The following is a 24,490-nucleotide window of genomic DNA, read 5'->3' as shown; positions in this document are numbered from 1 at the left end:
TTTCCTCAAGGTTTCTTGGACTACTGGGGCTTTTTATGGTTCCATACACATTTTAGGATTCTTTGTTTTAGTTTGTGAAAAATGCCATTGGTATTTTGGTAGGGATTGCATTGAACCTATAGATTGTTTTGGGTGGTATGGACATTTTAACAATATTAATTCTTCCATTCCATGAAATATACCATTTTTGTGTGTGTGTTGGCTTCGACGTCCTTCATCAGTGTTTTATAGTTTTCAGAATACAGGTCTTTACAGTCTAAACTTAAAGTGGCTACAAGAGATGGCTTTTTGCTACTGGGAGGGTGCTCCATCCGGCCCATCCCCTTTATTCCCCCTCCCCCCTTTTTTTTAATAGCAGCTCAGTCAGGTCCCTTAAGCACTAGTTGTGCTTTTCCCCAGTATTTGTGTCACAAAGCGATGCTAGCCCCTGCTGGGGGAGGTTGGTCTCACTGGTAAAATGAAGATAGCCAGAAGTAACGGGTGCCTCCTTCTCTCCCAGCCTCCTGCCTGCCCTACATTCCAGAGAAAGGAACCGTTGGCGCCAGTGGAGACCTTGCCCCACTGTCTCATCTTGCTCTTGGGCTCATTGGAGAAGGGAGGATGTGGTCTCCAAAGAGTGGCTGGGCTGATGCGAAATACGTAAGACTTTCCGAACAACTTCCATCCGCGGTAGTTTCCCTAAGCCGGACGCCGGCTGCAGGTGCCTGCTTCATAGCATTGAGTCCTCATGGCAGCCCCATGAGGGAGCCACCTTTTTTTTTTTTTAAAGATTTTATTTATTTATTTGACAGACAGAGATCACAAGTAGGCAGAGAGGCAGGCAGAGAGAGAGAGAGAGGAGGAAGCAGGCTCCCCACTGAGCAGAGAGCCCGATGTGGGGCTCGATCCCAGGACCCTGAGATCACGACCCGAGCAGAAGGCAGAGGCTTTAACCCACTGAGCCACCCAGGCGACCCGAGGGAGCCACCTTTATCCCTGTTTCATAAATGAAAACTGGAGCTTACGGGTCAAACTAGGCGAGGCTCTAAGCTCCCATTCTTTACCATCGGGCTTCTGGACTTGGTGGTCACCTTGGTGAATAGGTATAGTGACCAGTGTTGATCCCAGCAATTTGTTCTGCAACAAAAACTCTTCCAGGGCCTATCCAGGAGGTCACACACTGGTGGACATTTATTGAGTTGCTGGTCTCACAGTGCAGAGTCATGGCTCACAATCTTGACTGTATGGTTTCTGGACAGCTGGTTCCATTTCCCCCCAAGCTCCTACTCCAGTGGTGAATCAGAAGGGCTTGTTTTTGGTAAAACCTTCATGTCTTCCTCATCCATCTCCAGATTCCATCAGAGCAGCCCACAGCATTATTTGACATGTTAGCTCAGGTCAACTGCTGACAGGTCCCCTCAGTGAAGGGGCAGAGGACCAAAGGGAAGGAAGAAGTTAAGGGAACAGATAATCCTTGGCGGGGTATAGGTTCCAGATCACCTTTGTTCCCTACAGCCTGATCTTTATTTCTCTGTGTACAGTGTTTGCCCAGCCCCCTTCACACAGCGCATTTCAGCATGTCCTGGCTTAAGCCTGTAATGCTTCCATTGTCCTTAGAATAAGGTCTAAACTCAGCGTGGCTTCTAAGAGTCTTGTTGGTCGAATTCCTCCCCCTTGGTTCTATAGTGGGATGTGCTGTGTCTGGGACAGAGGGACCAACACATGCTCATTTTTCTCTTTCCCACTCCCTCCTGCTCCTTCTCCCTCCAAGGAGTCCCCTGGGTCTTTCCCCTCCCCTCCAAATGCCTTGAGCCCCTCTTTTCTGCTCTCCTAGCATCTTCAGTGCTCATTTTCCAGCAAACCCCATGCAATTCCTGCTTCCTAGATTGCTTAACATACTCTCATTCTGGAATTGCTCCTGAGCTAGTCTGTCTCAATTTTCCTAGGCCAGCCCTAGGCTGACACCCCAAAACAGTCTGGTGAGTAACAAGTACCCCCAATACACTTATGAAATAGACACGGTGAATGGTGCTGACTCTGCCTTCCTTCCTTCCTCGAGGGTCCTTAGCACAGTGTCTGTTTCACCTCCTTTATTCGGGAGAAGATAATTCTGCCAGTGCTTAGATCAGTAGGCTGAGGGTGGAGAACTTTTTAGGTCAAGCTCTGGAGGCAGAGAATTGCGGACAGTCAGGAACAAAGCCTCAATACAGTAGAGGTGCTCATCTGTGCTGAGGAAGCAGCAGGAGAAAAAGTGAGTCCCTAACATGGAAGCTGAGTACAAAGGACCTAGAAACCCAAACGCAGGGTTATATCTTCAGACACTAAAGCCCCTGCTTTAAGTATAAAAATTATGTGAACTAGAAGTCGGCTTTCAGACTAAAGAATAGAACAAGAGAGTAGACCAGAGTAGATGAACAGAACCAATTTATGTAGGTCTAATTTTTATAAGACAGATCTTTAGGCTTAAGGATATTTTAACCATTCCTTGTGAAATTAGAAATAGAAAAACTGAAATTCAAAATTCACTTGACACCCATTTTTATCTTCTTAATCACTCTGCAGGTCCTGGAAGCTCATGGATTGAAACCAATTGTTTTGAAACCAAAAGAGGTAAAGAGATTCGAGGAAGATTTCCTCGTTTTAACAAGTCTTTATCTATAGACTGTTCAGTCTTCATACCCATCTCACTGGTTTCTTAAAGTAAATGTGGCTTTCATGTCCGTTTAAAGTTTGTCCCTGAAGAAAGGACTCCTCCCCAAGCCTTCAAAAGACTCTTCATGCCGCAGATGCTTAGGGGTTCTCTTACCTAAGAATGTAAACTCCAAATCGGGATCCCAAAGGATCCCTAACAGATGCTTTGAATCAAGATCCCTTGGGTGCTCTTCACCAAGAATCTTGGACCAGAAATGTCTTAAGATGTCTTGTCCACAATGAGGACCAGTTTTTAAAAAAAAAAAAAAGCAGCATCATTAGGAGCTGAAGATTTTATATGCAGTCTGCCTGGAGGGCCATGGCTACCTTGAGAACAGGGACATTAACACATATTTCACTTGCCAGGTTTATGCTAACCGGTTCACAAATGATGGCACTTAATCTTCCAGTGCCTACTAAGCATTCCTGCCCTGCACTTTTGAAAACATAAATAAATGTCATTCAGCTGACAGGTTAACTCTTCTCTTATGGAAGCATAAGATACGAAATCAGCTTGAACGTGGGTTACAACAACTACCAAAAAGGACTTCTCTCATCCTTTCCAAAGGGCCTGGCGCTCATCAATGGGACACAGATGATCACCTCCCTGGGCTGTGAAGCCGTGGAGAGAGCCAGTGCTATTGCACGCCAGGCCGACATCGTGGCGGCCTTGACCCTGGAGGTGCTGAAAGGCACCACCAAAGCCTTCGATACCGGTCAGCATGGCTCTTCCACTGGGTTACTGTTCAGTCGGCCAGAGCTGGTTGGGTGGGCTGGACCCGGTCTTTAGACATGAGAGTGGTGGGGATGGATGGTAGGGGAAAAGGAACATCCCCAAGTCCCTATGGCATACACAGTATTGCTACAGCTTTCTCTAAGTGATGCCACACTTGATCTTGAAATGACCCCATTTTACGGACAGATGCTCACTCTAGAGTTGACCCAGAATTCCGGATCACTCAGGTCTGACTCCCATCCAACTGTGCATGTCTTAGGAATCTGTTCACAGGGTTTTAGAATGAGAGTAGGATTCGTGTTGGTCCCCATTAGAAAATTGGGAGGGAAAAACTACAGAAATTGTAGCTTATCCGGAAAGTGGTGAATTTGGAAGACTCCCTACCATTCTAGGTAGTAGGACAGAAAAACGGTCTAAAAATGATTGAAAACTACCAGAAATCGGCCCCCCTATGGAGCTCCCTTCCATTATCAGCCCAAATCTTTTTAGGGTAGGCCCAGGGTCTTGAGTTAAATTCCCAGTGGGCTCCACACATATTTGCACCCAGACATTTAAAGTAGAAAAAATATGGTCAGTGAGGAAAATCTTGCTTTTGGAGTTAAGCTTCTGAGTGCTGGTAAGAACCTCTGGGACTTTTGAGGGCTTGTGTCAGCACTGTAGATGGTCCTGACCCATCGACGGTAGCTCATTCTAATGCAAGAATTGCTCAGACTGTTCCTCTTTCATCAATTCTAGACATTCACGCGGTTCGCCCTCACCGTGGGCAAATTGAAGTTGCCTTCCGGTTTCGGTCACTCTTGGACTCAGATCACCACCCATCTGAAATAGCAGGTCTGGGCGTGTTCATGTGAGTGAGCTTATGTGGTGTTGTGTTTTGTGGAAAAAATTGACCACGTGTCCCTTGCCTTCCCCTTCCACAGAGAGTCACAGGTTTTGTGATCGGGTTCAGGATGCGTACACCTTACGCTGCTGTCCACAGGTAAACCAACAAAACAATCTTTTCTTTTTTCCAATTCAGGGCGCAGACAGAAAAAGAGGAGTGTTAAAAAGTCATGTGATGGTCAATTATAATCCAAATTTCTTTACTGCCTCTTTTTTTTTTTTTTTTAAGATTTTATTTATTTATTTAACAGACAAGAGATCACAAGTAGGCAGAGAAGCAGGCAGAGAGGGAGGAGGAAGCAGGCTCCCTGCTGAGCAGACAGCCCCATGCTGCAGGGCTTCATCCCAGGACCCTGAGATCATAGGCAGAGCAGAGGCTTTAACCCACTAAGCGACCCAGGCACCCCATTTACTGCCTCTTTTAAAAAAATTACTCGTATCATACTTCCATTTGTCCAGTCATCACAGAGCTTCTATTCTCTAGGATAATTTCCTTTTAAATTGCTTTGCTCAATTCTCTTGTACAGAAGCACAAGAGACAACTTGCTGTGTTGGTTTAGTGACATAACTTTTAAAAATTCTTAGTAATAACATCATCCTAACCTGTTAATGGAATTTTAACTGGTTCTCCCTTTTAAATACCACAAGAACCAGCCTGACAAAGATGGCCACAGGAAGGGCGAATCATAATTCAAGGGCACATTATGGTTGTACCTTATCTGCATTTGATCAGCAGATATAAACCATCATAAATAAATCTGTGAGGCTTAACTTTAGTTAAAACAATGCAGAAGACCTGGGCTGGAGTGAGGCGTTCAGCATCGCAGATATTACCACTCATTTGTGTGTGGCAATTAGTTGGATGAGAGATTAATATACTTCTCAAGAATGAAACAGTATTTCATTTGGTGCCAGACTCTAGTCTAGAGTGTAGTAAAGAATCCTCCCCAGAGCAAACACCCGCATTACCTTTGACTCAGCAAGTTCCATTCTAGTTAGGTGATCGGAAATATCTACCGGAAAGAATTGCTAAGTTAGCCTCATAGCCCAAATAAATCCCAGTTTAAAACTTGCTTCCTTGCTATCCTAATAAGATCCTTGCTATTCTAAGACAAACATCAGACTCCGTGTGACAGACACCATTATCCGTGTTTTCACTCATCTGATCTTGTATTTTAGGTCCACGGTATAGTGAATGACACGATAGCATTCGTGAAGAACATCATTACCACAGAACTCAACAGTGCAACAGATAATCCTGTATCTTTTGACTGAGTACTAAGCTGTAGCTGTAGAATTCCAACTGGTGATTTTTAGGTCCGCTGAAGTGATCATCTTGTGTAGCAACTCTGTTCTGTCACTCCATTTCATAGACTAAGTACCTGAAGTTCAGAGGGCAAGTGACAGAAGCAGGTCTGCGAACGTAATTTTACTTCAGAATCTAACATGCTGTGCTTTCCCAATGGACCCATTCAAGGCTAACGGATGTATTTCCAGCATTGGCTGAGAGAGTTCAGGAAGATGTTTGCCCTAAAATCCAGGGCTGAGATTGCTGATAGAGAATGAAGACGTATGTCACAAGTGGGATTGTGGGGACTCCGCCCAGGCTGGCATTTATGCAAGCCTTCCTGGTTCTAGTGACACATTAGACGGAAGGCAACTTGTTAACACTTACCAAAGTATTGTCAAGGAGTTATGGCTTTCCCCACCTCAAGTTTTTATTTTTGACATGGATTTTACTCCAATCAGTGTTCCCAAATTTTACAAAGAATAGTAAGAGTGCTTTCATTTGTCAAAGGTAGAGCCCTTCTTTTCTTCATGGTGTGGGTATCGCAGAGCCATCTTATTTCTGCTTTGGAATGTTCTTTGATGGTATAGTTCCCTCCAGATGTTGATGTGATCTGTCAGGAGTCACACTGGCAAAGTCTTCACAGAAATACTCAATACTGCCTTTGAAGACCACCCAGGCCCTTAGCAATATATTTTTCCTATCCCACATCTGCCTTAGTTCTCAACACTGAAGAAAGTGCTGAGTTAACAACCTTGGAAGCCTTTCCTAGCTGAGGTGAGCAGACGGGTTTCACAGGAGCTGGGTAAGACTGATTTATCACAGGACCTTGCCAGTGTGGTTTCTCTGATAAGCTTCCTTCAGAATGTGTGTTTTATGTCCTCAGTGTCAGGTCGCTTTACAGTTAAGTGAGACCCACACTCAATAATTCTCAACTCACTCACCTCAACACCACTCCACGCACGGGGCCACCCCAAATGAAGTAGCACTTTCAAGAAGTCTATGTAAGTCTTGTCTCATCTATCAGTTCTTGTAGAGGAGAGATATCCATTCTACACTTACATAATTCAGACTTTTTTTTTTTTATTTGGGAGAGAGAGACTGAGAGAGAGAGAGAATGAGCAAGACAGAGGGGCAAAGGGAGCCTGATGCAGGACTTGATCCCAGGACCACGAGATCACAACCTGAGCTGAAGGCAGACTCTTAACCAACTGAGCCACCCAGGTGCCTCCATAATTTAGCCTTGAAAGGGTATCTTATAGAGCAAAAACAAAGAGTTACCATTAAATTAGCAGAGGTGGGAGAGGGCGAATTCCTAACTAAGTTCTTCTCCCATCACTTGCCCCAGCAAAAACTTCAGCCAAAAGTACATTCCTTTCTCAATTAAAGATTCTTAATTACCAATGAATTTCCAATAAGGTAATATTTGGGAATTCCCCTGCAATATTGGTGTTAGTTAAAAGAATATTCCTCTCAACTTTTCTATTGTAGAAATAGAGCACCTATTACACAGTGGCTAGATGTTATGGGGGCTGAATTCTGATTGCTTTACTCTGATCGCCAACAAACAAATTTGGAACAACTGGAGAACCATTGAACATGCTTAAGTTCCAAGTATGTGCAAAGACTACTTGCTATCAGGATTCAGAGAATGGAGAGAAGACTAGGGCCTGTGACTGGGGGTGGCTCGGTGGAGAAGAGCCAGCGCTGGGCCCAAGAGGCTCACGGTTGTATGTACTGAAAAGGGTAACTCCCAGCTTGGTGAAGTTAATGTAATACATGCATCTCCAGCTCTTTGGAAGTCAGAACCTTCCTCGCACAGAGTGAGCTCCTAGCTGATGGATAATAAGCATTCTCTAGTCCAGTAGGTATAAATCAGCTCTTTGCAATCTATAAGAAGGGTCTGTTACTGCCTTTGTCTGGGTGCCTGTTGTTTTAAGCGAAGCACGTGACAGAATGGGATGATCCTTGAGGGCAGTAAGATGCAGTGAGTCTGAACTGCTCCTACTGAGATCAGTTTACAACAGCCTCTTGGCCACCTTTTGCTATGGATGCTGCTATAGGACCATTGAGTAGACTATAGTTTGAAAATCTTTCCAGAATTGATTGTTTCAGACTATTTGGTGGTCGTTCATCAACAAAGTCTTCCATTCAGCAAATTCTACCAAGCACAAGAAGAAGAAATAAAACTGGTGTCCTGGTCTCTGTTCTTAGTGACAGACACAAACTTTTGAGGGAAATTACTACCACTAGATTATAATAGTTATGGTGTTCGAGAAATCTCTAATTTCAGAAAAAAAAAAAAACACAAAAACCAAAAAACATTTCATGTTCCATGTTTCCTTGGCCCCTAGTTAGGTGTGCATGATTCATCTTTAAGGTTTTGGGTATTTGTTTTGTTGTTTCTGTGTTTGATTTTGTGTCCCTTTATATCACCAACTGCTTGTAGAAAGATACTCCTTCCCTCCACCCGTATTTGTACAAGGGCTGCGAGTGTTAAAAATTAGCCTTAACCTGTTTTGTAAGATGGTTTTCGCCAGCAGAGGTGAGACTATTTCTGGAGGAAACTTCCATGGTGAATACCCAGCCAAAGTAAGCTTTTTAGAATTGCTCCTGATCCTGAAAACATATTCCGATTTAAACCAAGCGTATTCCAATTTGAACTGAGACATTCTTTCTAGGCCCTAGATTATTTGGCCATTGGAGTCCATGAACTTGCTGCGATTAGTGAAAGAAGAATTGAAAGACTCTGTAACCCCTCCCTCAGCGAGCTGCCTGCCTTCCTGGTGGCTGAAGGTGGTCTCAACTCCGGGTTCATGATTGCGCACTGCACCGCGGCAGCCCTTGGTAAGAATACCGCCGCAGAATACCGCCTGTCCATTTAATCTGAAAGTGTCCAGTTTTGTCCTTGAATAAGATCTTTTCCCCCCACCTCATTTGCATCCCACCTGTCTCGACAGAAAGGCAGAAGGGAAGTCTCTTGAACGTTTTTAAGAAAAAAACTGAATGAAACCTAAACAAAGCTAGACTGAAACATACTAATACCTAATGAGTTTGTAAATGATGAGGTTTCCACAATTTCTCTGTAGGACGCAACTGGATATCACAAAGGAAATTCATCTTGGTAGCTTTTTCCCTAATCTCAATTTGAAGACTAGCAGAAAGAAAAAGACAAAAGTGTCTACCATTAATGGCGAAACTTGAGCTGACTTGAATGATTAAGCTTTGGGTACATTCTATTAGATACACTAGCCACTAAGATCATAAATATGTGATTACAATGTGCAAAAATGCTTATGAGAAGATGCCCTCCATGAAAACTGAGCTTCAGTGTGGCTGATCTCTGACTCCAAACTGTGTGTAACACATCACAGCAGGCTCCAGTACAAAGGACACACTAAGGGCTTCATTCATCTTTGCTCACTTAATGGTCACAACAATACCACGAGGTGTGTAATATTATTAGCGCCATTGTACAGATGAACACCTGAAGATCGAAGAAGTTAGGTGACTTACCCAACACTGGACAGCTAGTAAGTGGAACTGAATTCAAACCCAGGCATTTTTGTTCTCAAATCCATGCTCTAGCTTCAGTTAATGTGGATCTCATTTTAATCTGTATTTAATCCTAAACTGTGGTTCCCAGATTTAACAAATGGAAATGCAGGATGCCCAGTTAAATTTGAATTACTCGGGACATACTTGTACTAAATAATTATTTGTTTTTATCTGAAATTCAAAATTAACTGAGCATTCCGTATTTTTTTCAGGCAAACCTACCCAAGAGGCAGGAGAGCCTGTGCTTAATCAATAGCATAGACTCTAGGACCAAATTCCAACTCGGTCATTTATCAGGAGTGAGATATGGAGCAACTTTCTTAATCCTCTCTCTGTTTACTCCTCTGTAAAATGGGGGTGATGAATTTACCTAATGGGACTGATTTGAGGATTAAATGAATTAATGCATAGAACTATTTAGAACTATGCCCAGCCGTGTTGTAAGCACTAAATAAATATTAGCTGTTATTAATATTACTCCTAACCCCTTCCTCACTGAAACCTCACACGAAAACTCACCACAACCCAAAGGAGTCCCTGAATTTATCGTGTCCTCTATCTAGTATCTTCTAATTGCTCACTTACCTCCTTATTAAAATACTCCTCTAAGGGTAGCAACTTCTCATAATAACGTAGGGAGGTCATGGTAACTGATTTAGAAAATATTAGGGATTTTGGAAAGCTTCATTTGAATGTGTTTGGTTTTCCCCTAAACTGCGTATTGAAGTTGTTCAACTTGTCAACTTGTCAACTTGCTTGTCAACTTGCTTTCCTTATAATCTTTTCGTCTTTTTCAGGGACGAGTAACTTCTCTTTCTGAATAAGCCCCACCACAGACTTTGTATCCATTAAAGCAGGTTTTGGGTCCCAGGACCTGGGACTCACTGTGTTTGAAACCTGGAAAGTTCTGGTCTAGGACGAGCCAAACGCCTGGTCTACATCACTAGATTATCTCAGGATCCCTTACAGCAGGGAGAACAACAGAACCCCACCCAGCCACTCTCGTGAGCAAAAACGTAGGGTAGAAAACTCTCTCCATGGCTCCGGGAACAGGGGAGGTGCTCTAGAATGTAGGTCCTCCTCCACACTTAATGTGTTGTCCCCCGGCCAAAAATCTAGCCATCCACCGAGAGTTTGTTAGAACAGCCCAATCTCAGGCCCCACTCGAAACTCAACATTTGCATATTGACGAGATTAGAGTGACTCATATGCACAATAAAGTCTGATCTAGGCCATCTCCAGAATTCCTCCCCCTCCCCAAGAAGCGTCCGGCAGTCACCAGTCACGGAGCCCTTGCTTGAATCCCCCCACTGGGCAGTCTGATCTATGAAATCTCCTTGTGCAAGATCTGTGGGCCCAGTCTCCACCCCCAAATACCACCCTGAATTCTAACGCCTCCTCTGCGGACACAATCAGTCCATTGTTCTCAAGTACTTGGCATAGTCCATCACAACTTTTTCCCCTAGTCTCCCGGCATGCTAAACGCTTCCAGTGTTTTCAAATAGGGTTTGTAATAGGGTTCCTATCAGGTCTCATCTCAGAACTCACTATTCCCTCCTTTTCCATTTAATACCAACCCTACCTGCTTCCTTTTCCCAAAATAATCTGGGACCATCTGGTGCTTCAGTATCAACCAAGAGCTCCTGAAGAGGACACTCCGTGCTGTTAAGCACACGGGCAAGCCAACAAGGCAATTTTTCCCATTAGCAGCTGACGTACCTTGCCCTGGTCTCTTGCAGTGTCTGAGAACAAGGTTCTGTGCCACCCCTCGTCTGTGGACTCTCTCTCCACCAGCGCCGCCACGGAGGACCACGTCTCCATGGGAGGATGGGCAGCAAGGAAGGCCCTTCGGGTCATCGAGCACGTAGAACAAGGTAAACCCAGCCCGTCTGGAATGGCGCGCCCCACCAACGGACGACCGCATCTGCGGTTCTTCTCGTGGGATCCCTCCAGGCAGCAGCGGCATCACCTGGGAACTTGTTAGAAGGGTCGATTCTTAGGCCCGGCCGGAGACCTGCTAAATCAGAAACTCTAGGGAAGAGAGCAGAACCCATCTGGGTTTAACAAGTCTTCCAGGTGATTCTGAAGCTTGCTGAAAATTAGGAACCACACTTGCTGTCTAAGCAGTTTTGCTGGTCGGCTTAATTTTTTAAACAATTAAAAACATATTCAAAAGTGGAGAGGTTAGTGCTACAAAACCTCCTGTATACCAACTCAACAGCACATTTGCTTCATTTTTTCCCTTGACTTTCTCAAGTTATTTTCACACAAATCCCATCACGTTATTTTCTTCCTGCATACTTTGTCCCTTAAATATGAATGCTTTTTTTTAAAATCCACCATCATGCCATTCTCATATCCAAAAAAATCAACAGTGAGCCTTGGTATCACATACTAAGTTGAGTACATACTCAAAATTTCCCGATTTCTCAATGCCTGCATAGTTGGTTTGTTCAAATCCAGATTTGAGGTCCGCATTTTAAATTTGATGGTCAAAGTTGTAAGCCTCTTTTCATCTAGAACACTCCCCTCTTCCATTTTTTTTTTTTCCCATGCCACATACTAGTTAAAAAAATCAGGTCAGTCTTCTGTCAAGAGTCTAACATTCTGGATTTTTACCCTCCTGGATTTTAGCCTCCTCGTGTGTTACTTTTAACTTGCTACCTGCATGTTATCTCTGTCCCCCACATTTTCCACCGGCTGTGGAAGAATGAACAAGATTCAGATCCATATCTTTAGGGAGATAGTTTCTAGGGTGGAGCTGTGTTAGGCCAACGTCTCCCCGCCTTAATTACTGCTTATTTGTTTTTTTAAAGATGAATTGCCTTCCTTTAGGCATTGTTAGCTAAGCTACTAAGTTTTTGCAATTGTATCAGAAGCCGTTGGAAGACAAAAGAATATCATTACAGTAATTCCCCTCTCCCGGAGGGGAGGGAACGTTCCAAGACCCTCAGGAGAAGCCTGATCCCTCAAGATACCAAGCCTTGTGTATACCTCGTTTCTTTCCTGTACAGACATACCTGGGATACAGTTTAATTGCTAAATCAGGCACAGTAAGAGATTGACAAGAGTAACTAATCAAGTAGAACAGTTAAAACGATATATTGAAATATAAGTTCGGTGAACGCGAGCTTGCTCAAAATAGCTTACTGTGCTTTACCCACCCTTCTTGTGACGAAGGGGGGACAACAGAATGCGCAGGCGGCCAGATGAAGCGAGCGAACGCCTCAGGTGTTGTGAGGTAGCTTTAGGCTACTCTTGACTTTCCGATGATTCGATGATTCGTCAGAAAGAGGCATCTGACGACCCATCAGAAGGCTCACCTGCTTCCAGACCGTGATTGATTGTGAGCAAATCAAACCAAAACAGCAGAAGGTGAAATGGCAGATAAGCAAGGACGAAGGTATCCTAAGATAAATGTGGGAGAGATATAATTTACGTACCACAATCACTCACTTAAATTGTACACTTCGGTTGTTATTAGCATATTAAGAAAGTTGTGCCATCACTACCACAAATCAATTTTAGAACATTTTCATCCCAAAAAGAAACCTTGTGAAACCTTGTACCCTTGACCCAGCACTCGCCCATTCTCCCATCTAGGCTTAGGCCCCCTAGATGTCCTTTCTCTCTCTCTATGGATTTGCCTGTTCTGGAAATTCCATAGAAATGGCATACAATATCTGATCTTGTGTAACTGGCTTCTTCTGGTCAGCACAATGTGTTCAAGGTCCGTCCATGTGGTGGCACGTGTCAGTGGTCCATTCCTTTTTCATGGCCCAGTAATATTCTGTCATGTGGCTATACCGCATTTTGTTTATCCATTCATCAGGCGAGAGATGTTTGAGTTTTGGCCACCTTTTGGCTAGTATGAATACTGCTGTTATGGACATTGGTGTACAAGTTTTTGAGCAGATATAATGTTTTCATTTCTCTGGAGTGCAGTTGCTGGGTCATATGGTAACTTGTGTTCATCTGTTTGAGGACCTGCCAGGTTGTTTCTCAAAGTGACTCTACCATGTTACATTCTTAGCAGCAGTTTTGGGGAGTTCTGAGTTTTCCACACCTTCCTCAACACCTGTTATCATGATCTGCCTACCACGGTGCATTCCTAATGTCCCCACTGAACATGTGGCTCTGGCCGAAAGCTTGTCCGTTCTCAGATCCTCTATCCAATTCATCAGCAAATCAGAATTACCATCAAAAGACACCTCTGTCAAGCCTCTGTCATCTCCTTTTTAATGGTCTCCTTGTTTTCTCTACTGTTCTTCTACAGTTACCACATGCAATAATCAGGGTGAGGTTCTTAAACTGTAATTTTGACCACACTATGTTCCTGCTGAAAATTTGCCAGTTCGTTCCTTGTGCTCAAACCAAAGTCCAGCCCCATTCCTGCAGCCTACAAGGATCACGCATGATCTGGCTTCTGGCTCTTGCTGATCCCTGTCTCCATTCCTTTCCTTACCCTGGAACCACCGTGTTATTCTTGTACCCACCAAGGACACATCCCTAACTCAGCACCTGTGTCCTTGCTGGCCCGTCTGCCTGCAACATTGTTCCCCTAGGCCTTCACACGGTTCACTTCTGCATTCTACCGTGGTTGCTGTGCAGATTTCATCTCAGATGTCTTCCCTCTCTACCCAAGCTCAACTTCTTAAAGTTTCCAATACCTAATGCATAAAGTGAGGGGACTGCACTAGAAGATGTGAAGTTTCTTCCAGGTCCAAAATGGATCCCATTGCTTCATCCCCTCCCATGGTGTCCTGTCTGTACTCACCAGAGTTTGGAGTGTGCTTCATAAATTTTAAGATAAGACACCAAATCTTTTTAATACTCCATTTCAGTTGACCACTTAAATGGTTTGATCAACCTGAAGCTTCTTTGTTATTTTCTTGGCAAATAATGAAATCCAAAAGTTGAGAAATTTAGATTTCAATATTCAAAGCTGATAGCAAGGTGTATGGTACATTTAATAAGAGTTCTTAACTAGGGAGTAAAGACAGTTTTATCAAGAAACCTAAAGTTGGCAAGATACCAGTTTCTACAATTTGAGTTTTAGTGGGCTTGGGAGCTTTTGAGTTTGAAGGCTTGAAAGAACATTGTAGAATTATGCAGCGCAACAAAAGACTGATTTGCTCCTTCCCTGGCTCCTTCAGTCCTTTGACGAAAGTCTATGTGCCAGGTATTTCAGCCCCAAGAGAAGCAGCAAGACTAAAAACAAATGGAAATAGGACACCGATGTCATCCATCTTGATCAGATGACAGAAGGAGAGCACTTACCTGTACTTACCTGTACTTACCTGAGACATTTACCTGTACGGCACTCTCCTTCTAAACGTTAAAGATCCAGCCAGTGGGGTAGAAGAGGACATTTTTGAATGGTAACCAAATACCAAAGCAGCTCTTTCTACCAAAAGACCGAGAGCCAACCACCTCTCAGTTGGCGAGAGCTGGCCGACACCTTCCACGTGACTGATATCCCCGCAGCACGAAGTCGGCTTCAAACAGCTGTCGCCTCCACTTTTCTCGTAGTGCTGGCCATCGAACTCCTCGCAGCCTGCCAGGGCATAGAATTTCTACGCCCCCTGAGAACAACCACTCCTCTGGAGAAGGTCTACGACCTCGTGCGCTCTGTTGTAAGGTAAAGGCAAACAGGTCCCCGGGTGTGACATCATTCAGGACTGTGAACCCTGGCCGCAGTTCGTGTTGGGCTGATGGTCTGATGTGCTTTCCGTGCAGGCCCTGGATAAAAGATCGCTTCATGGCTCCAGACATTGAGGCAGCACACAGGCTGCTCGTCGAGCAGAAGGCAAGTTGGCCACTTGGCTTCCTTCTTAGTTTGGGGTCATTATGGGAAAGCAAAGTGGGAGTGGGGAATGCAGAAATACTACCTTATTCTTTTGTTTCCTGTCTCTTCCTTGGAAGTGAACAAAAAGGAACTCGAGCAACTTTCAAGGCAACTAAAAAGTTCTTTGACAAACTCTTAAGTGTCCCGTGTTGCATCCAAACATTGACTATCTAGCAATTAGAAACTGAAAGGACTTTATTTTTTTTATTTTTTTTTTTTTTTAGATTTTATTTATTTGTCAGAGAGAGCGAGCAAGAGCGAGCATAGGCAGACAGAGTGGAAGGCAGAGTCAGAGGGAGAAGCAGGCTCCCTGCAGAGCAAGGAGCCCGATGTGGGACTCGATCCCAGGACGCTGGGATCATGACCTGAGCCGAAGGCAGCTGCTTAACCAACTGAGCCACCCAGGCGTCCCTGAAAGGACTTTAAATGGAGTTTGGGACAGGTACTCTTGAGGAGAAAATGAGATGAAAGGTTCATGGATCCCCTTCACCAAAAATATTCTCTTTTGTTCAAAAGCACGTTCTATTTCCATGATGTTACCACCGCCTCCTCCACTGAACCCAGTGATGAAACGGACCTGGAGACAAAACAAAGTCCCAGGATTTTTTTTTTTTTAAAGATTTTATTTATTTGACAGAGATCACAAGTAGTCAAAGAGGAGGAAGCAGGTCCCTGCCGAGCAGAGAGCCCGATGCAGGGCTCCATCCCGGGACCCTGAGACCATGACCTGAGCCAAAGGCAAAGGCTTTAACCCATTGAGCCACCCAGGCACCCCAAGTCCTAGGGTTTTACTTCAAAGGTCTGTGGGTCTGTCTAGCGCTGTGGTGTGTCCCGGCCGTCATCCTGGGTGAGATATGGGTTCTCTTTACTGCTTATTTCCTCTGGCTTCATTGACTCTAGATTTATCTGATAGAGACAGATGCCTCATAGGCAGACTTTTTTTTTTTTTAAGATTTTATTTATTTATTTGACAGAGAAAGACAGAGCAAGAGAGGGAACACAAACAGGGGGAGAGGGAGAGGGAGAAGCAGGCTTCCCGCTGAGCAGAGAGCTCAACTGGGGGCTTGATCCCAGGATCCTGCGATCATAACCTGAGTCGAAGGCAGATGCTTAGCTGACTGAGCCACTCAGGCACCCCCAGGCTGATTTATTTTTTAAATATATTTTTTAAAGTTCTTTGAGCCTTTTGTTGTGATTTGTGGGCCTCATGTTCTCTAGAATTTCTTGATTTCCCCTGGAACCATTGCTCTGCTCTTGGGGAATGACTTTTCCCTCTGATTCTCACGGCTGTCATTCCTAGGTTGTGCCCTATACACCCTTTGAGGGGCCTTGTATGCTGCCAACTTTGGTGCTTGTAGAGAGGTGGGTGAGAGGTTAGCCTTTTTTAATTGAAATAGACCTGACATATAACATTATATTTGTTTCAGGAGAACAACAGAATGATTTGATATCTGTGTATTTTGCAAAACGATCGCCACGATAAGTCTGGTTAACATCTGTCACATACTCAGTTACAGTTTCTTTCTTTTCCTGATGAGACCCTTTGTGGTTTACTCTCTTAGTAACTTTCAAATAGACTATACAGTGTAATTAACCATAGTCACCCTGTTGCATATTCTATCCCCAGGATATATTTATTTTAAAACTGGAGTTTTGTACCTCTTGACACCCTGTACCCATACTGCTCACCTTCTACCCACCCTCTCTGGCAACCGTCAGTCTGTTCTGTGTATCTCTGAGCTCCATTTGTTGGCGTTGCACTAGATTCCACATATCATAGTATCTGTGATTCTGACTCATTTCACTTAACATACTGATCGCACAGTCCATTAAGATTGTCACAAATGCCAAGAGTGCCTTTTTCTTTACGGCTGAATAATACACACACACACACACACACACACACACACACACCCTGCATTGTCTTTATCCATTCATCTGCTACTGAAACCCCAATTTGGCTGCCCATCCCTTGAAAGACCAAGACTCGAGAGATGAGTTTTTTGGTTTTTTTTTTCAAAGATTTTTTATTTTATTTATTTGACAGATAGACATCACAAGTAGGTAGAAAGGCAAGCAGAGAGAGACGAGGAAGCAGGCTCCCTGCCGAGCAGAGAGCCCGATGCGGGACTCGATCCCAGGACCCTGAGATCATGACCTGAGCTGAAGGCAGCGGCTTAACCCGCTGAGCCACCCAGGCGCCCGAGAGATGAGTTTTGATGGGAAAGGACTTTGAGCTCTCTGTTCATGAGGCCAGCCACCTGGGGAGAAGCTGGACTCTTGTCCACTCCCAGGTTTCTGCCTGGCCCAGAGTTATTTAAAGGGGTTTAATCAGCTAAGGGAGTACAGTGGTCTGTGACATTTCTTGCCTACCTGCAGACTTGGTGATGGCAGCTACAGAGTCATCTTGGTGCTTGGTGGTTGTGCAAATTCTAGTTTTTTGGTGCCCAGGGTGGAGGTCAGTTGAGCAAAGAGGTCTAGTTCCTTGGTACCCAGAGGTGGAGCAAGAGTATCCTATTCTTTCTACAAAGGAGGGCAAGAGCTACAGATGCACAAAGGGACAGTCAGGAAAGTCATTTATGGGTGTGACCTTAAAAAAGTAAACCATTTTGATGAAGATTGCTGGGTGAGTCCGAAAGCCAAGGCAGTTCCCAACAGACTGACTGGCCTCTGGGGCCTGGGAAAGTTCCGGTCCTTCATTCCCCAAGGCCAGAAATCCACAAATCTCAAAGAAAATCAGTTAATTCTGTTACAGATCAAGGGCCTTAGGTCAGCAAGCAAGAAGTGTGTTACCTTGACTCAAGATAACCTGAAGACCGGCCGGAGCGCTGCCATACACCCCTCGGTGGACACCCAGGGGGCTTGCATGTCTGGCAGTTTGTAAGTAACACCGCAGAGACCGTGGAGGTGCAGGGATATTTTCGAGGAAGTTAGCCTTTGCAAGGATACATTTTCTAAGGTAATACAAAAGGATAGGAAATGCTCCTTGCTTGTTAGCAACAAGCTGATAAAAAGCAGCTGTAGGGGCGCCTGGATGGCTCCGTCGGTTAAATGTCTGCCTTGGGCTCAGGTCATGCATGATCCTGGGGTCCTGGGGTCCCAGGATCCAGACCCACATGGGGCTCCCTGCTTGGCAGGGAGTCTGCTTCTCCCTCTGCCCTTCACCCCAATCAGGCTCTCTCTCTCTCACTCAAATAAATAAAATCTTAAAAAAGAAAAAAAAAAAGGCAGCTGTGAATCAAAAACTGGACTTGAACTTCAGAAGAGCAGATTCCTGAAACAGAGTCGGCTGGTGCGTGGCGCTGTAGAGCAAGCAAGGGTCTGAAACGCCGCTTCTCAAACTTCCCTGTGCATGTGAATCTCCTGGGGGTCTGGTTCTAGGGGAGGCCGATGCCGCTGACCCACAGGCGGCTGTGGGAGCAGCAGGAGTGGAAGGAGTAGGGCGCTGGGCGGCTCAGCCAGTTACAGGTCTGCCTTTGGCTCAGCTCATGATCTCAGGGTGCTGGGATGCAGCCCTGCATCGGGCTCCCTACTCAGCGGAGAGTCTGCTTCTCCCTCTGCCTGTCCCTTAGCTTATGCATGCTCTCTCTCTCACAAAATAAGTAAATAAAAAAAAATTTTTTTTTAAAAGGGCATAAGGAGTAAAGCACATGTGCCATGGAAACCCAGCAAACAAGGAAATCCGTTGCCCTATTCAAAGCTTGCTTTAGAAAACGCACATGCATACCTTTGAGTAACTCTCCTTAATTCCGTCCACACTGAATCGGGTTTTGTTTCTGTGTTGGCTTGTTTTGATTCCAAAGAGTAAGCATAAGCAGCTGAAAACCCTCCCGGGAAACTTTAGAAAGGCTTTGTACTTTGTATTTTAAAAGCTATTAATGCAACCAAAGACTAATGGATACAGATTGTGTGTCGAAGGAAAGCAAGCAAACAGCTGCTAGGTGCCTGGTCAGCTCGCCACGTTTTGAGCTGACGTTGACTGACGTATGAGGACAGTGTCGTCAACATTCTGACTCTGCTTTATCCCTCTCAGGTCTGGGAGGTTGCTGCCCCATACATCGAAAAATACAGAATGGAACATATTCCAGAATCCAGACCGGTTTCTCCAACAGCCTTTTCACTGGAATCTCTACATAAGAAATCCACCAAAATCCCCGAGTCCGGGGATCTTTGACAGGCTTTGTCATGGATCAGCGGATCAGAGGGTCCTTGGTTGAACAGCAAGCAATATTATGCAGAAGAAGAGACCTGAGGACTTTCCTAAATAGATCAACCCATTATGTTGTTCGGTCCTTCTACAACCTCCTTTGCTTAGGCTGGTTAGTGTTGCTCACTCTAGCACCGAGTTCTTATTGACCTGGTTTGAGACACAGAAGTTGTTTTCAGATTATAGTTTTCTTTCTTCCTTAACAATATCAATAGGCCACAGACCACTTCATATTACTTGAATTCAAATTTTGAAACAGATTGGCATTTTTTCCCAAAAACATTAGACTTTTATGAAGCTCTTCCTCTTCTTTTCCTTCTCCTTCTCCCCCCTCCCCCACCCCCCTCCCCCACCCTCCCCCACCCCCCTCCCCCACCCCCCTCCCCCAACCTCCTCCTCCTTCTTCTTTTACGGTTTGACCAGATCTCCACTAGATAACTTTGGCTGATTGAGTTATACCATGATATGATGAATGTTCTCACTAGACCTTCATCAACAACTTCTTTTGAAGTCATAATTTGTCCTGAAGCGTCTCTTTCTTCTAGTAATCGCCTCAGAGTGTAGTCAATAGGTCGAGAGGTTTTGTGTAAAGGATTACTATTGGAGTGGCCCTTACTGATATTTGTCAAATGTCACTATACATCTCTATCTGGCCATCTGGCAAAACACTGTACATCTCAAAGGAAATCTCAGATTCTTAAGCTGGAGTTAGAGGTTAGTATTATTACCTTCTTCCCGTGGGTTAGTACTTTATTCACAGTCCTCTAACAACCCTGCGTTGAGAAGCCTCCTGTCTCACAAATAAGGAATCTTACATTCAGAAGTAACCAACCCCTTCTCTGTAATGGTGACTCTTAATAGGGGAAACTCTTGACAAAGGTACACGGGGCCCTGGGCTGTATTACCCAATCGGTTTTTTCCTCAAAAAAGAAGACAAAGGACCATCTGGGAAGACTTAAGTATAATCACGCAAACGAAAGATGAGTCAGATGACCTCTTCGCTGCGCGAAGCTAACTCTGTGACTTTGCACCTACGTGTGCAATTGCGTGCAAGGGGCTCCCCGTGCAGGAGACCAGAGCCACGGCTCCAACAAACACAGTAGGCCAGATACACTTGCCAGCTTGCCTACCCGCTTCCAGCCTAAAATGGGTCCAACAGTGTATTTCGCAATAGGGTTTCTCTCTTTAGATGGCGGTCGGACTCCAGCAAAAGGTGGACACCCAAGGGAAAACCACTGCCCACAGCAATTCAGTGACCAAAATGGGCTGAAGAGCCTGTTTATGGAAAGGCTGTTCTGGGTACTGTCCTTTGCCAAAACATCAACAGGCACAATGAGTTCGTGCTTTGCCACGAACCCCAGTCGGGCCAGTAAACCCAGCTGTCTGATGGCTACTCTTCACTCCAGTGTGGGAGGGCTGGGTCCCTACAGGCCACTGTGGTCTTCCCGGGCATTTTATGATCGAGTTTTCGAGGCAGCTCTGTGAGAAACAGGTTATCACATGCCGCCAAGAAATGTCAAGGTAACCGTGGAAAGACTCCGTCTGTTGTCTTAGGTTGTCACGATGTTCTTAGATTTTTACAACCAAGTGTAGTGCCTCCTTGGGGAAAGCCTATTTGAGCTGCAGTTAATCAAGCTTCTGAAAGGTTTAGACAATGAATGTTATTAGCACATCGCCACACATCTTTAAAAAGTGTGGTTGGTTTCGGTATCCTTTCTCCTTCCCCGGGGAGTAGAAGGAAGGATTAGAAGCATCTCGATTTCCTCCCAGCAGGCTCACCTGGGCTTCTTCCCCTGCCATCTCAGGGCAGTTGGAGGGCAAGCCCTGGAGCCTTTGGGCTTTTATGCTTTTCAGTGCCACACTTGCTAATGTCCTGGTGGCCGAAGCAAGTCACCCTGCCCAGCCCAAGCCAGACAGGGACAGTGCTACTCAATGGCGTTGGGATGTGATCTGCGGTCCATTACTGTAACAATCTACCACGTAGGTAAAACCAAACACAGAACCTGAAACTTTCAAGACGCTTTTCATTACTACTTTAAACTTGAGCCTCATCTTTGTATCTGGTCATGGGATTGTTACTGTTTTATTAAACCTTCTCATTATCTCATGAAGAGCACAGTCATTTTGCATTTGGGAGGTTATTTGGTTAAAGGGGTTAACTTACTAAATGTAAACATTAAAAATATACCAAAAATCAAAGCCAAGAGATGTGTTTCAGGCCGCAGCATAGGCCGGGTTAGTCACGAGGTGTCGCATTCCCTTGGCTTAGTGATCAGTTCAAGAAATGGTTGAGGTCGCGATTTGGGCCAATGAGACGGAGATGACTTTTACTGGAAGCTTTGAGAGAATGTTTTCTCTCCTGAGAGCCATGGTAGCCAGGCTTTCTCATTCACCTATCTGAGGTGGATGAGAAGGAGGCACAGAATCCCGAGGGCTGTTGAAAGCCTGCCCAGCCCATTGAGGAATCCGGCCGTGGGGTGATGCCAAGGCTGGGTGACAAAGCAGAAGAAAGGAGGGAATCTGAGTCTTCGGCATTACTGAGCTGCTGGGTAAACCAGTCCTGAAGCCTGTCTGTCTGGTGAATTTCCAAGGGTGATCTAATATGCTTCCTTATTTTTACAAGCAGATCTTAGTCAAATTTTGAAATCCATAGCTGTTGGCATCGTCCCTACCACTGCTATTTCTGAGGTGCCGTATGGGGCTATACGGTACTTCGGTATGGCATGACTTCACCCAGTTGGGAACACGAAATGGCCATTACTGTGCCAAGCGTGTGTCCATATAACCACAGCCCCTTTGGAGCATCAGGGAAGCTTCCTGGAGGAGGTGACTGAGCTGGGTTCTGAATGATGGCAGTCAGAGAGAGAAGGGAGGAAAAGGAGAAATGGAAGCTAAACGTCAATGTCAGAAGACATCTGTGCCAGGAAACCAAGTCTCCATTTGTCCATTTCTATCATTAAATAAACGGTGACCAAGATGGCCTGGTCTTTGCCCTCCTGGCGTATAGGGTAGGTAGGCAGCGGGCCCAGAGGATTAAACAAACAGGGGCAATGTGCAAGCAGGAAGATGGGAAGGTTGGGAAGTAGCGGCCAGGATCATCATGGAGAGCTTGAGAACTCGTGCTAATGGTCCAGCAGGGGAAACGAAACTCTGCCAGCGCGGGACACCTCAGATCTCAAAGGTGGGTGGGCCAGGACGGACCACCGTGGCTCATGGGTAGTTCCCACACTCAGGGCACCAGGTTCCTGACGCCAGCAGTAGCTGCAAGGGAACCACTTGGACAAGATGTGCCTTCATATTTTGGAATAACTTTCCACCAGATCAAAATCTAAGGGGCTGGCATTGACTTTATTCTTTTACTGCTGAGTGTAATAAAGACCAAGGTGCTCATGCTTGCGGGGCTATCTGGCAAAACATATTTCAATTTCAAAAGTACTGTGCGTCACCAGAGTTCCTTTTAGGAGAACCCGCTCTCAGTGCACCCTGGCTTTGACTCTACTCTTGAATGCCGGTCTTACCGCCCTCATTGGATCAAAAATTCCCTGAAGGCAGGAGACAGTCTAGCACCAGAATTTCAGAGATGGAAGGAATCCAACTTCTACAGATGAGGAGTTCAGGAAGAAATCAAAGCCCAGGACGCCTGGGTGGCTCAGTGGGTTAAGCCACTGCCTCCAGCTCAGGTCATGATCTCAGGGTCCTGGGATCGAGTCCTGCATCAGGCTCTCTGCTCAGCAGGGGGCCTGCTTCCCCTTCCTCTCTCTCTGCCTGCCCCTCTGCCTACTTGTGATCTCTCTCTGTGAAATAAATAAAATCTTAAAAAAAAAAAAAGACTATTAAAAAAAAAGAAAGAAAGAAATCAAAGCCCAGATGTCAAGCCCCAGATGTGTGTTTCCTCCAGCATGCCACGTTACCTCGTCTTTCTCCCATGGCATCTGGCATGTGCCCCCCTCAATTCAGTGGGGGGTAATATTGTGCACACGGAGGCAAAAATTGGTTCTTGGGAGGCAGAAGAACTCGCATGTTATGATGGTCTGTGGTCTTCCAAAGTTCAACCCTATCTAACAAAATCTTATTCCTTAGGGAGAAATTTAAGTTTCCTCCTAGTGGGGGTGAGGGAAGGCCTGACAACTGTAAAAGGTTGAGAAAAGAAACATTGATCTAGCTCACTGGGGAGCACAGAGTAGCGGTTTTCACATCTCACTCACTGCCCTCTGCGAGGGCTTTCCAGCTGGACTTTTAGCACCTGATACCTCCTGCTCTCTCCACCAAAGGACTGGCTCAAGGTATCTTGTCAGAGTCCATTCATGCAACACAAGTTTGAGTGCCTACTGTGCACACTAAAACCAGACTCATTTTTCCTACAGTACCCTTGGTCCTGGTCCTAATTTGTTCAAAAATCTTCAGTGGCTTTTCCTGCCTTGAAGAATGAGACTCCTACTAGCAAGGCTGACATTCAAAGCCCTGTGAAATCTGACCCAGCCCTAGCTCCCCAAGGAGCTAGTAGGGTTCTTCACTGATCTTCTGAGCACCTCATAATGTTCCATCCTGGAGCCTGGCTCTCTCATCGAAATCCTGCCAACCCCCAAAGCTAAGAAGGGCAGCCCACCTCTCCACTTAACCATGGAACTGTTTCTTTGGTTTTGCTTTTCTAATTTACTCCCCCATAAGCATCATCCTTTGGTATTATATTAAGGAACTCATATGCTCCTTTCAATCCACAAAACAAGTATTTTCCTTAACACTGTCTTCCTGGGTTGGCCTACTTGGTATGTTTTAATTAAGTAATTTTCACTGTGACTACCAGTATGTTTGTACAGCCATCCATGAATTCATTTACTGATCACCTGCTATGAACCAGTCACCACGCGAGATCCTGGGGCATGAGGAGGGCCCTGCCCTCTACCAGCTTCCATTCTAAAGGGAAAGACAGTTAAAACACCGTGCCATGAAGGCTAGCATGGACGATGGGTGCATTGTAGGGTTGGGGAGGGACTAGCTCTGCTTTCCTGCATAAAGAAGAGAAGGAAAGCAGTCCAGGCAGAAGGAACAGGCTGCAAAGCCTGGAACAGCAAAAGCAAACCGTTTTGAGGCACAGTGTGACAGCCGGTGTGGCTAGGGTTGAGACTGCGGCACTTAACAAGGGTACAAATAACCTGGCAGCTGGTTAAGAAACGCACTCGGATTCAGAGGTCTGGGGTGGGGCCGAGGCTCTCATTTCCAGCAAGCTCCCAAGTGGCGAGGACTAACAGGACACCGGCCTGGAAGAACCAAGGCAGTTCTGGGTGGGTATCCTCTTCTGCT

General features: G+C 45.3%; 1 protein-coding gene across 1 annotated transcript in view; it reads left to right on the top strand.

Moving 5' to 3' along the window:
- The window catches only part of HAL (histidine ammonia-lyase), a 31,366-nt gene extending 10,066 nt beyond the window's left edge, over positions 1–21,300 (top strand). Inside the window, exons 9-20 of the mRNA XM_059186571.1 lie at positions 500–639; positions 2,542–2,589; positions 3,239–3,386; positions 4,142–4,237; positions 4,327–4,385; positions 5,468–5,548; positions 8,103–8,168; positions 8,258–8,423; positions 10,874–11,008; positions 14,667–14,775; positions 14,874–14,943; positions 19,016–21,300. Of these exons, the coding sequence (XP_059042554.1) occupies positions 500–639; positions 2,542–2,589; positions 3,239–3,386; positions 4,142–4,237; positions 4,327–4,385; positions 5,468–5,548; positions 8,103–8,168; positions 8,258–8,423; positions 10,874–11,008; positions 14,667–14,775; positions 14,874–14,943; positions 19,016–19,156 (1,259 nt within the window). The 3' untranslated portion in view covers positions 19,157–21,300. The remainder of the gene's footprint in view (positions 1–499; positions 640–2,541; positions 2,590–3,238; positions 3,387–4,141; positions 4,238–4,326; positions 4,386–5,467; positions 5,549–8,102; positions 8,169–8,257; positions 8,424–10,873; positions 11,009–14,666; positions 14,776–14,873; positions 14,944–19,015) is intronic.
- The last annotated feature ends 3,190 nt before the right edge of the window (positions 21,301–24,490 follow it).

The sequence above is a fragment of the Mustela lutreola genome, chromosome 8 (genome assembly GCF_030435805.1).
Source record: "Mustela lutreola isolate mMusLut2 chromosome 8, mMusLut2.pri, whole genome shotgun sequence".
Lineage (NCBI taxonomy): Eukaryota > Metazoa > Chordata > Mammalia > Carnivora > Mustelidae > Mustela > Mustela lutreola.
The sequence above is the reverse complement of the archived record's forward strand: the minus strand, read 5'-3'. Positions and strand labels throughout refer to the sequence as shown.